Source organism: Carlito syrichta, unplaced genomic scaffold, assembly GCF_000164805.1.
Source record: "Carlito syrichta isolate Samal-C Ts95f unplaced genomic scaffold, Tarsius_syrichta-2.0.1 Scaffold308824, whole genome shotgun sequence".
NCBI classification, from domain to species: domain Eukaryota; kingdom Metazoa; phylum Chordata; class Mammalia; order Primates; family Tarsiidae; genus Carlito; species Carlito syrichta.
The window spans coordinates 291,791-304,854 of NW_007252920.1; the positions used below are offsets into that span (position 1 = coordinate 291,791).

General features: G+C 43.5%; 1 protein-coding gene across 2 annotated transcripts; it reads right to left on the reverse strand.

Moving 5' to 3' along the window:
• Positions 1-7,868: 7,868 nt before the first annotated feature.
• PTH (parathyroid hormone) lies at positions 7,869-12,769 on the reverse strand. 2 transcript variants are annotated; one of them, XM_021716513.1, is made up of 3 exons: positions 12,638-12,769; positions 8,864-8,954; positions 7,869-8,500 (listed from the first exon to the last, which is right to left on the reverse strand). In XM_021716513.1, exons 2-3 carry the CDS (start codon positions 8,947-8,949, stop codon positions 8,239-8,241), a joined length of 348 nt encoding a protein of 115 aa, XP_021572188.1. In that variant the 5' UTR covers positions 8,950-8,954; positions 12,638-12,769; the 3' UTR covers positions 7,869-8,238. The 2 variants fall into 2 exon arrangements, with proteins under 2 accessions (XP_021572188.1, XP_008064172.1); XM_008065981.1 differs by lacking the exon at positions 12,638-12,769 and adding an exon at positions 12,513-12,616 and having other exon boundaries at positions 7,878-8,500.
• Between the last annotated feature and the right edge of the window lie 295 nt (positions 12,770-13,064).

A 13,064-nucleotide genomic window follows, 5' to 3' on the forward strand; every position in this document is an offset into this window, starting at 1 on the left:
TTTTTTTTTTTTTTTTTTTTTTTTTTTTTTTTTTGAGTTGGAGTCTCACTCTGTTCCCCAGGCTAGAGTGCAGTGGCACATTCATGGCCACTGCAGCCTCAACCTGCTGGGCACAGGAGATCCTTCCACCGTAGCCTTCCAAGTAGCTGGAACTACAAGTGTGCACTACCACACCCGACTAGAGATTGTTAATTAAGAACTCATGTTCGGCCGGGCTCAGTGGCTCAGCCTGTAATACCACACCTTGGGAGGCCGAGGTGAGTGAATTGCCTAAGCCCGAGGGTTCAAGACCCGCCTGGGCAATTTAGCGACACCTCATCTCTACAATAAACCAAAAATCAGCCGGGCGTGGTGGCACGCACCTGTAGTTCCAGCTGCTTGGAAGACTGAGTCAGAAGGATCGTGGAGCCCAGCAGGCCGAGGGTGCGGTGGCTGGGAGCGGCCACTGCACTCCAGTCTGGGTGACAGAGTGAGACTCCAACTCAAAATAAATAAATAAATAAATACACACAACTCTATATATTAAAAACCATTGAGCTGTACACTTGAAATGCATGAATTGATTGATGGTATATATGTGAATTATATCTCAGTAAAATGATTATTTTTATTTTCATGTATTTATTTGTTTGTTTATTTATTTATTTATTTATTTGAGTTGGAGTCTCACTCTGTCACCCAGACTGGAGTGCGGGGGCTGCTCCCGGCCACTGCAGCCTCTCCTGCTGGGCGCCAGCGATTCTTCCGCCTCAGCCTTCCGAGTAGCTGGAACTATAGGTGCGCGCTACCACGCCTGGCTAATTTTTTGATTTTATTGTAGAGATGAGGTCTTGCCTGCCCAGGCAGGTCTTGAACCCGCGGGCTCAGGCAATCCACTCACCTCAGCCTCCCAAAGGTGCGGGATTACAGGCTGAGCCACCGAGCCCAGCTTTATTTATTTTATTTTTTTGAGTTGGAGTCTCACTCTGTCGCCCAGACTGGAGTGCAGTGGCCACTCCCGGCCACCGCACCCTCGACCTGCTGGGCTCCGGTGATCCTTCCGCCTCAGCCTTCCAAGTAACTGGAACTACAGGCGCGCGCTACCATGCCTGGCTAATTTTTGACTTATTGTAGAGATGAGGTCTTGCCAAGTTGCCCAGGCGGGTCTCGAACCCGCGGGCTCAGGCAATCCACTCACCTCAGCCTCCCAAAGCGCGGGATTATAGGCTGAGCCACTGAGTTTATCATTTCTATAGCTTTAATCAGTTAAGGGGCAGGGCTTTGGCCTTCCACCTTTGACAGAGAACCTGAAAGATTCTTAGAGATTATTATGCTAAATCACGAATTGAAAGGTTGGGCTGTCCTAGTCTTACCCTGATGGAGTTTTCTTTGATTTGCCGAGGGGGTGGGGTAGGCTTCCAGTAAAATGAATGTGTCCTACAAGCTATCTATTGGAAATGTATTTATGTCTAACCTGTGCTAGCTACCCTGCCTCAAGGTATAGGCAGTTCTTTGCAGAGTACCTTCCCCAAATCTCTTGTCCCTGGGATGGAGACCAAAGACCTCACTTAAAGGAAAGAGCAGATTTGAGAAATAGCCCAAAAAACTCTAGACTTCAACCAAAAAGAAAAGGAAAGTCTGGTTTTAGGGGGACTCACCTTCTTGCACCCAGAGAAACCTGGTGCATTATCAGTTCAGAGGAATACAATATGTCATGTTGTTACTGAGCTCTGAGTCTGAAAGGAGAAGCCAGACAGTCTGAGAAGAGGATGGGGGAGGGTGCCGCTCTGAAGGCTGACTCATGCCAGATATATCAAACTGAAGGAAGAAACTTCGGCAGAATTAATATAAGCAGAGTGTATTTGAGCCAAGTTTGAAGAATTCAACCTAGAGGTGTAAGAAAAAGAATGATTTATTTTCAAAATGAACCCTGAGCCATGTCTGAACGCCTTTGCTGAATCACTAAAGTGCTTCTTTGTTCTCTTTTTCATGGGCTTTCACTTTGGTGGGCTTTTATGTTCAAATTTCGGAGGGAACCAGTCAAAATGAAATCCTGTAAGCCAGTCAGCAAATAGGACATGTAAATTAAGGGATTTTGTAGCAACTCTAAACCAATCAACAAATAGGACACACAAATGAACTAATTATGTAACCCAACAAATGTGTGCCATGTAGGCAACATCCAGGAAAGCACTGTAACTCTGGAAAGCCCAGCCTATGGGACAACAGGGGAGGGACTTGTGTTCTAGGTTACAAATATGCTAACTGTAATAGCTCTGGTGTGCCTGCCCACCAGACACCCGATCTTGCAAGACAGCCATTAAAGTCTCTCTTCTGCTTGCACTCCATGTCTCTGTGTCCATCCTTTGATTTTGGATAGGTGAGTTCATTTCTCACAGGGGCATACATCCACGGCAACTTGAATCTATGCTCCTAGATTTCAGTTTTCAAACTTGGTCCAAATACACTCTCTACTTATATTAATTTTGCCTCAATATATTTCTTTAGGTCGACAAGATAAATGTTTGCAAATTATATATAGGACTTATATCCAGAATATATAAATAATTCTTACAACTCAATAATAAATAAGACAAATAGTACAATTAAAAAATGGCTAAAACATGCGTAGATATTTCTATGAAGACATACAAATGAGTATTAAGGAAAAAGTACTCAGTCTTTAGTCATTAAGTAAATATGAATTAAAACCACAATGAGACACCAACACATATGTACAAGAATTGTTGTATTCTAAAATCAGACAATAACAATTGCAGATGAAGACGGGGAAAAACTAGACCCTCATATCTTGCTGGGGTGAACATAAAACAAAAAAGTCATTTTGGAAAATACGTAGGTAGCCGCTGCGACTGGTCAGATAGTCACGTCTTACTGCGAGGCCCCATGCATGTAAAATTACAAATTAATTAAATGGGACTAGGGGCAGTGACTCATGCCTATAATCACAGCACTTTGGGAGTCTGAGGTGAGAGGATTGCCTGAGCCCGCGGATTCGAGACCAGCCTGGGCAACTTGGCGAGACCTCATCTCTACAGTACATCAAAATTAGCTGGGCATGGTGGCACGTGCCTATAGTTCCAGCTACTTGGGAAACCTGATGCAAAAGGATCACCTGAGCCCAGCAGGTCGAGACTGTGATGGCTGTGAGCGTGCTACAGCACTTCAGCCTGGGCAACAGTGAGACTCCAACTCAAAAAAAAAAATTTAAATTGTATGCTTTTTCTCCTGTTAACTTCTCTGTTGTCAAGTCAACTCACAAGCCTCCCAACCACTGAACCTAAAAGGAAAGAAGACAAGTTTTACCTTCCCTTCACTGTACTATGCAACAGTTTTGCTCTTAGGAATCTATCTAAGAGAAATGAAACTAAACGTCCACACAAAACCTTGTACATGAATGTTCATAACAGCTTTGTCCATAGTAGCTGATTCAGGTTAGACAGAATGTGGTATATTCATACTGTGGAATATACTTAAGCAATAAAAAGGCATGAAAGACTGATATGTGCTACAACATGAATTAATCTCAAAAACAGCGTGTCAAGTGAAAAGTCAGATAAAAAAGACTACGTATCAGATAATTACACTTATATGAGATTTCCAGAAAAGACAAATTTATAGAGACAGAAAGTTGAGCCATGATTACCTGGACCTGGAAGCGGGAGCAACAATCGACTGCATATATGCTCAAGGAAAGTTTTTGGAGTGATGGTAGTCATCTGAAATGTAATGAAATGAGAGCTACACAACTCTATAAATACCAAAAATCATTGAATATGATGTGTGAACTTTAAGTTTTACCTCAATAAAACTGTAAAAATATGACATTGATCCTCTTGGATTGCATCACAGTCAATTCTTTGGATTCCTATTTTTTTTGAGTACGAGTCTCACTCTGTGACCCAGGTTGGAGGGCAGTGACATGCTCACAGCCACTGAGGCCTCGACCTGCTGGGCTCAGTCGATCCTTCTGCCTCAGACTTCCAAGTAGCTGGAACTACAGGCATGTGTCACCACACCCGGCCCATTTTTTTAATTTATTGCAGAGGAGGTCTTGCCAAGTTGCCCAGGCTGGTCTCGAACCTATGGACTCAGGCAATCCTCTCACCTTGGCCTCCCAAAGTGCTGGGATTATAGGCATGAGCCACCGTGCCTGGCCTTGGATTCCATTTTTTAAACAATCACCCTGTTCTAGTTTGCTTGAAAACATACTTCTGGAAATTGAAAATGTTGCAAGTAAAATATTCCATTTCCAAATTTGGCATGCAACATAAAAATTTCGCCGGGCTCGGTGGCTCAGCCTGTAATCCTGCGCCTTTGGGAGGCTGAGGTGAGCGAATTGCCTGAACCTGCAGGTTTGAGACCCGCCTAGGTAACTTGGCGGGACCTCATCTCTACAATAAATCAAAAATTAGCTGGGCATGGTAGCGCGCGCCTGTAGTTCCAGCTACTTGGAAGGCTGAGGCGGAAGGATCGCAGGAGCCCACCAGGTCGAGGCTGCGGTGGCCGGGAGCGACCACTGCACTCCAGTCTGGGTGACAGAGTAAGACTCCAACTCAAAAAAAAAAAAATTTCACAAGCACATATTAAAATGTTATGGAGAGAAATTAAAGATACCTTAGTAACTGGAAAGTCAATATATATTGATAGAGATGAGGTCTTGCCAAGTTGCCCAGGCGGGTCTTGAACCCACAGGCTCAGGCAATCCACTCACCTCAGCCTCCCAAAGGCATGAGATTACAGGCTGGGCCACCGAGCCCGTCTTAATCAATATTTTTTATTATGATATTGTGGGGTACAGTTAAGGGTTAGGTATACAAATATCCTTCGTTCAGGCACCCTTGTTGATGGAAAGTCAATATTAAAAGATATCAATTTTTGAATACTGACCTATAAAATCAGTGCAAAACTAATAGGTTTTATGTGTGTATAGGATTGTGCATGTGTGTGAGTAGTGCAGAAATTTAGTGAACTGAGTCTGAAATAGAAATATGAAAACAAGCCGGACTCGGTGGCTCAACCTGTAATCCCGTGCCTTTGGGAGGCTAAGGTGAGTGGATTGCCTGAGCCCGCAGGTTCGAGACCCACCTGGGCAGCGAGACCTCATCTCTACAATAAATCAAAAAATTAGCCTGGAGTGGTGGCGCATGCCTGTAGTTCCAGCTACTTGGAAGGCTGAGGTGGAAGGATGGCCAGAGCCCAGCAGGGTGAGAGTGCAGTGGCATGCTCACACTCAGCAACAGAGTGAGACATCCACTAATAAAATATAAAATAAAATTATACATTTAGGACAGTGTGATATTAGTAGAAGAAAAGACAACGAGACCAATGGGACAGTATAAAAAGACCATAAACAGTTTCAAACATATGGAGACTCTTTTTTTGTGGGGGAGGAGTCGTAGTCTCACTTGTTTGCCCAGGCTGGAGTGTAGTAGCACGCTCACAGCTAACGCAGCCTCGACCTGCTGGGCTCAGACAATCCTTCCACCTCAGCCTTCCAAGTAGCTGGAACTACAGGCATGCGCCACCACTCCAGGCTAATTTTTTGATTTATTGTAGAGATGAAGTCTTATCAAGTAGTCCAGGCTAGTCTCAAACATGTGGGCTCAGGCAATCCTCTCACCCCGGCCTCCCAAAGTGCTGGAGTTAATAGGCATGAGCCACTATGCCCAGCCTATTCCACCTCCTAATGCGTATTTCCATATTACATAGGCTGAAAAGCTAAAAACTATACTTCCCAGACATCTTGCAATTAAGGTTTTAGAAGAGATTTAGGCTCAGTCAATCATATGCCTTCTTGTGAGATTGGAAAGGCAGAAGGAAGGTGATCTGCCACTTCTTCCTTTCTGTTGGCAAAGCATTGTTGTGGAGGGGTTTGATCTTACTGTGCTAGCTAGTGTTTGCAAAGGTTACAGCACAAGACAGTGTCTGGGTGTCGAGGGGCAGAGTGCTGAACCTCCATTGTTGCTGGGGGTAGATTGTTGTAGCAGGTGTGGTGTGTTTTATGGAACAGGAGCAGTAAGTACCTCTTGACCAGGGCAGTCTCAGGATAATATTCAGGCAGCTACTTATATTAGAAAAGAGAACAGCTCTCTCAGTGACTTTTAGTCTTTCCTAAAAGTTTGGCCTAGAGTCTGTCTTCTTCAGGATTCTCAGTGATTCTGTAATGAGTCCCTTTCTGTTTAAACTAAAGCGAATTCTCAGGCCAGGTGCGGTGGCTCATGCCTATAATCCCAGCAGTTTGGGAGGCCGAGGTGAGAAGATTGCCTGAGCCCACGGGTTCAAGACCAGCCTGGGCAACTTGGCAAGACCTCGTGTCTACAATAAGTCAAAAAATTAGCCAAGTCTCAAACCTCTGGGCTCAGGCAATCCTCTCGCCTCCGCCTCCAAAATGCTGGGATTACAGGTGTGAGCCACCGTGCCAAGCTGCACTTATCAGTCTTAATAATGAAGTGGTAATGCCTGTCTCCCCCATTAAATTTTAAACCCCATGAAGACAGAAACCACGTCTGTTTTGCTTACCAGTGTATACCCAATGCGTAACACAATATATGACAAGTAATGGGCATAAACAGATATTTCTTAAATGACAAATAAATGGATGTAATCATCAAATAAATAAATTCTTTTTTTTCTTTTTTCTTTTTATTTTTTGAGTGGGAGTCTCACCTTGTCGCCCAGGCTGTAGTGCAGTGGCACACTCACGGCCATCCCAGCATCAACATGCTGGGCTCCAGTAATCCTTCCACCTCAGCCTTCCAAGTAGCAGGAACTACAGGCGCATGCTACCAAGTCTGGCTAATTTTTGATTTATTGTGGAGACGAGGTCTTGCCAAATTGCCTGGGTTGGTCTTGAACCCTCAGGCTCAGGCAGTCCACTCGCCTTGGCCTCCCAAAGTGCTGAGACTACAGGCTGAGCCACCGAGCCAGGCCAAAAAATTCTATTTCTTGCAATTTGGAATCTAAACTAGAAATATGATTAGCAGGGGTTTATGTAGGCACAAACACTTTTGCATTCAAGTTCAGGCTACTCTCTGCCTTTTGTGGCTGGGCTTTTCATTTCTTTTCCTGAAATCAAGATGGCAACAGTATCTAGCTAGGGAGAATTTGGAATCCTAGTGCTTTGATAGGACTGAAAGGATGATGTTCAAAATATCAAAATGTAAGCCGGGCTCGGTGGCTCAGCCTGTAATCCTGCGCCTTTGGGAGGCTGAGGTGAGTGAATTGCCTGAGCCTGCGGGTTCGATACCTGCCTGGGCAACTTGGCGAGACCTCCTCTCTACAATAAATCAAAAAAATTAGCCAGGCATGGTAGCGCATGCCTGTAGTTCCAGCTACTTGGAAGGCTGAGGCAGAAGGATCGCCGGAGTCCAGCAGGTCGAGGCTGCAGTGGCCAGGAGTGGCCGCTGCACTCCAGTCTGGGTGACAGAGTGAGACTCCAACTCAAAAAAATAAAATAAAATAAAAATGTGAAACATGATTAAAAACACAATTGAGGACAGGCTTGGTGGCTCAGCCTGTAATCCCAGCACCTTGGGGGCTGAGGTGAGTGGATTGCCTGAGCCCACGGGTTCGAGACCCGCCTGGGCAACTTGGCAAGACCTCATCTCTACAACAAATAGAAAATTAGCCGGGCGTGGTAGCGCACGTCTGTGATTCCAGCTACTTGGAAGGCTGAGGTGGAAGGATCGCCAGAGCCCAGCAGGTCGAGGCTGCGGTGGCCGGGAGCGGCCACTGCACTCCAGTCTGGGTGACAGAGTGAGACTCCAACTCAAAAAAAAAACAAAACAGAAACCACAATTGACATTGTTCTACCTAGTCACAATCAACTTAAACATATGGGTGTCCATCATAACCAGAATGACATGCTTGTAAGAAGTGAGAATTACTTAGCTTCATTTATTTGTAATTATGATCATTACATTTTTATTTTGAATTGTAAGGTGGAAGAGGGGTTTCAACAGTGCAATTTTATTCTTTTATAAGCTACGCAGTAACATACTTTCAAAAGAATAAACAATAGAAATAGAAAAATTAAAAGAGCTCTTAAATGAATTAAAGTAGAATCAAAATAATCAATTGAAGTCACAGCTATCATAGTTAGCAATGGTTTGCATGTAGTTTGGTAATATTAGAAATCTTGGCACTTGGTAAATCTTAACAGAGCTTTGAAAAATTAGCAGCATGTGATATTGTCGCCCTACACTGGCGAGAGCAGTGCTCTGACCATATCTATTTTCATTGGGATTTAGCTTTAATTAATACATCCACATCGGCTTTGTCTGCCTCTCCAAGACTTTTTTGATGGTCGTCAACTGCGACATTGTCTTCCTTTTTACCAGGCCTCTGAGACCCACCATCTCTGGGAGGTAGAGGAGCTCCCAGGGCCACAAAGTTGTGTACGTCCTGCAGCTTCTTACGAAGCCATTCCACTCTCTCCATTGAGCTCAGATGCTTGCCCAGGTTGTGCATAAGCTGTATTTCACTCACAGATCTCTTCCTGGGAAGAACAGAAAAAGAGAAGGCCACTCCATCAGCTCCCCACTTCCAACTCATAAAGCCAACCTTAAAAATCCAATTCCCAGCCCAGGCATGATGACTCAGGCCTCTAATCCCAGCATTTTGGGAAGCCGAGGCTGGAAGATTGCTTGGGGCCTGGAGTTTGAGACCAACATGGGCAACATGGTAAGAACTTGTCTCTACAATAAAAAAAATAGCCGGGTGTGGTGGCTAGCACCTGTAGTCCTAGCTACTTGCAGAAGGATTGCCTGAGCCCACCAGTGGGAGTCTCAGTGCCCCGACTCAAAAAAAAAAACCAAACAAACTTCAAATCCCATGACTTCACCATTCAGACAGTACTTACTTAAGAGGTTTCCCATCTGATTTTGTAAGAAAACAAATCGCCAACATGACAATCATTACTTTAGCCATGTTTTTTGCAGATATCATCTTCACTGGAAGAAAAAGCAAGATGGAGGTATTTAAAAATATTTTTAATATTCCAAACTATATCAATAAATTTATAGTCATTTACATTTACAACCATACAATAGTGCACAGAGTGCAACAATAGCTGAGTAGGTTTTCATGAAAGGCTTTTATGCTGATATGTTAGTATATGCTATATATACACATAATTTGACTCAGAAATTAGACAAATCAGTTTTACTTTCTTAGGTATCTTCTTGAGATGTGTGTAAGTTGTAATATTTGAATCTTACACACATGAAAAGTGAAAGAATGCCAGACACGGTGGCTCATGCCTGTAATCCCAGCACTTAGAGAGGATTGCTTGAGCCCAGAGGTTCAAGACCAGCCTGAGCAACTTGGCAAGACCTCATCTCTAATAAATCAAAAACTTAGCCAGGTGTGGTGGTATGTACCTGTGGTTCCAGCTACTTGGAAGGGTGAGGCGGAAGGATCACCTGAAACCAGTGGTAAAAGTTGTGGTAGCCACGACCGTCGCACTTTACTCCAGCCTGGGTGACAGAGTGAGACTCCAACTCAAAAAAAAAGAAAAAGAAAAGTGAAAGAGCTTGCTTCTGAGAATTTTCTCCCACATTTTATGTTGGTTGTGCTTAAATACTTATAATTTGCTTGAAAATGGCTAATTATCTCAATTAGGTAAATTGTTAACACTGTTTATTTACTTAGCAAATCCTTTTCATAAGTAAACTTCATTTCAAGCACTGCAATAATAAACATAAATGCCAAATTAACAAGCTCTGATGTAGAGATTTCCACTGAATTAACACATACTTCCTCTAGTATTAAAAATAATGTCAAGGCACTTAAAAATCATCTAATTAATTATATGGATTTCAAGCTTCAGCTCTAAGTAAAATGCTTATTTGCATCCTATTTCTTCAACTTATTTTGTTTATAATTATCTTTTAATATTATTTTTGGCTCTTTTGCTCATAAAGCTTTTTATAACAATATGGAATATTCTTGCCTTAATCTGCATTTCACTGATTGCAAAGGCTGTTATTATAGAAGTGCTTTTTCTTTTTTTTTTTGAGTTGGAGTCTCACTCTGTTCCCAGACTGGAGTGCAGTGGCCGCTCCCGGTCACCGTAGACTCGACCTGCTGGCCTCCGGCAATCCTTCCGCCTCAGCCTTCTGAGTATCCGGAATTATAGGCATGCACTAACACGCCCAGCTGATTTTTTATTTATTGTAGAGATGAGGTCTTGCCAAGTTGCCCAGGCGGGTCTCGAACCTGCGGACTCAGGCAATCCACTCACCTCAGCCTCCCAAGGCACGGGATTACAGCCTGAGCCATGGAGTCCGGCTGAAGTGCTTTTTCTTAAGGAGAAATGTTCTACCTTTTAATATACAGAGTGGTTGCATACTCCTATTTTATAGGGAAATTGTATTATTTATAAATGGCATACTGAATATTTAATCTGGTACATTTCTGTTCACTCTACAATATAATCTAAACCCTTTTTTTTGAGTTGGAGTCTCACTCTGTCGCCCAGGCTGGAGGGCAGTGGCACACACACAGCCACCGCAGGCTCCACCTGCTGGGCTCAGGTGATCCTTCCGCTTCAGCCTTCCAAGTCGTTGGAACTACAGGCGTGTGCCAGCATGCCCAGCAAATTTTTCTTGATATATTGTAGAGATGAGGGCTCACCAAGTTGCCCAGGCTGGTCTCGAACCCCTGGGTTCAGGCAATCCTCTCACCTCTGCTTCCCAAAGCGCTGGGATTATAGGTGTGAGCCACTGCGCCTGGCCTTACTCTACAATTTAACACTAATAACGGAGCAATAAATAAAAATGCCCTTTTTTTGGTTCCTGTTAGTAACAAGCCCTGTAGCTGAAAGACAGGAGCACTGGTGTCTAATCCTAGCTTTGTCACATTTACCTAGTGACTTCAGACATTTCTGCTTTGGGCTTCTTATAAGAATGTCATGAAAAAGAGCTGGGAGCCGGGCTCGGTAGCTCAGTCTGTAATCCCACGCCTTTGGGAGGCTGAGGTGAGTGGATTGCCTGAACCCAAGGATTTGAGACCCACCTGGGCAGCAAGACCTCATCTCTACAATAAATCACAAAATCAGCCGGGCATGGTAGCGCATGCCTGTAATTCCGGCTACTCGGAAGGCTGAGGCGGAAGGATCGCCGGAGCCCAGCAGGTCGAGGCTGCGGTGGCCGGGAGCGGCCACTGCACTCCAGTCTGGGCGACAGACTGAGACTCCAACTCAAAAAAAAAAAAAAAGAAAAGAAAAGAAAGAAAGAAAGAAAGAAAAGAAAAAGAGCTGGAAAATGGTTGTGAAACACTCTTAAAATTCATGTAATGCAATTTTCATGAAACTCATGAAATACAGTTTTGTTTTGTTTTTTTAGTGGGCGTCTCACTCTGTCACCCAGACTGGAGTGCAGTGGCCGCTCCCGGCCACCGCAGTTTCGACCTGCTGGGCTCCGGCGATCCTTCCGCCTCAGCCTTCCAAATGGAGTTGATCCATCTTTAGCATACAGACTGAGCTCTTTTTTTTTTTTTAGTGGGAGTCTCACTCTGTCGCCCAGACTGGAGGGCAGTGGCCGCTCCCGGCCACCGCAGCCTCGAACAGCTGGGCTCCGGCGATCCTTCCGCCTCAGCCTTCCGAGTAGCCGGAATTACAGGCATGCGCTACCACGCCTGGCTGATTTTTTTTTTTTTTTAATTGTAGAGATGAGGTCTCGCCAAGTTGCCCAGTCGTGTCTCAAACCCGCGGGCTCAGGCAATCCACTCACTTCAGCCTTCCAAAGCGCGGGATTACAGGCTGAGCCACCGAGCCCGGCTCAGACTGAGCTCTTTAAGGGCCATCAAATAAACAATTCAGATGAGGATATTCTGCAGGAAAAATGGAACTTTAACTCCACTTAATACATTTATAGTGACTATTTATTTATTTTTTACCACTCCATTGCTCAGATTATAACAGAATGTCTGGTCTATTTCTCTCTGTCTCTGCCTTGCTCTCTTTCTCTCCCTCTCCTCTCTCCCTGTTTCCTCTCTCTCTTTCTCCCTCCCTCTCTCTGTCTTCTTGTCTGCCTCTCTCTCTCCCCTCTCCCCGCTTTCTCCCTCTCTCCCTCCCTGTCTTCATCTCTTTCCTCTCCTCTCCTCTGTGCCCGCTCTGTCTTCCTCCCTTGTACCTCTCTCCCCCCACCCCCTTCCCTCTCCCTCCCTCAGTTATTATTTAAATCAGAACTATTCATCAGCTTGTTTTATCTCAGAATTTTGATAGATTCTATTCAAACATAGCAGGCCAATTTTTAATTATTTTTCCTATAATCTCAGATGAGGTTTAAAAAAGCAAGGTACCTCAAAAAACCTTTATCACAAAAATAAATACTTTAAGAGTATTTTAGTAGCATATATTTATTTTGTATTGTGACATTTTATATTAAACATAACATGCTGACATGTTACCTTGAAGAAACAGAATGATGTTTGTAGAAAATGATAAATATAATTACTTGATTATCAAAAATCTCATTAAATTTAAGAGAATTGTTAAGATTACTTACCAAACAATGTCTTAGGACAAGATCGTTCAGGTGTATAGCAGCTGATGTTGTGTAAACTAGAGAAAGCTGATTAACTGTACTGCAGACCTTTAAATGTGACTTTTATATATAGGTCTTCTGTTCACCGAGAGAAGCTGTATTATTGTTACAGATGATATCACTCTCAATTCTCTGGATCTCAACTACAGGATCAAAGCAGCACACACACCCCCATTGGGCGGTGCCCACTCCTCTTGTGTTTTAAATACTTGGATACTAAAAGGAAAACAGTGTAGGGCTGGGAAAAGAGCTTAAGAAGGCTTTTAACAAATATAGAATTATACCACCTAGAAAATTTCTAACTGGATTGCTGAATCTGAATTTATGCTAGAAAAAGACTGATTTCAAATAGTTATGAGAAAGTTGCCATCTTTCTTGAAAGTCAAACCTGAAAATAAGTATATTTGCTATAACCACACTATTGGTACAGTTATTATGATAAATAAATCATGTGTTATGCTTACTTTATAAGCCATTTTCAACTAATCTTATCATCTAGCCATCTTTCAAAAA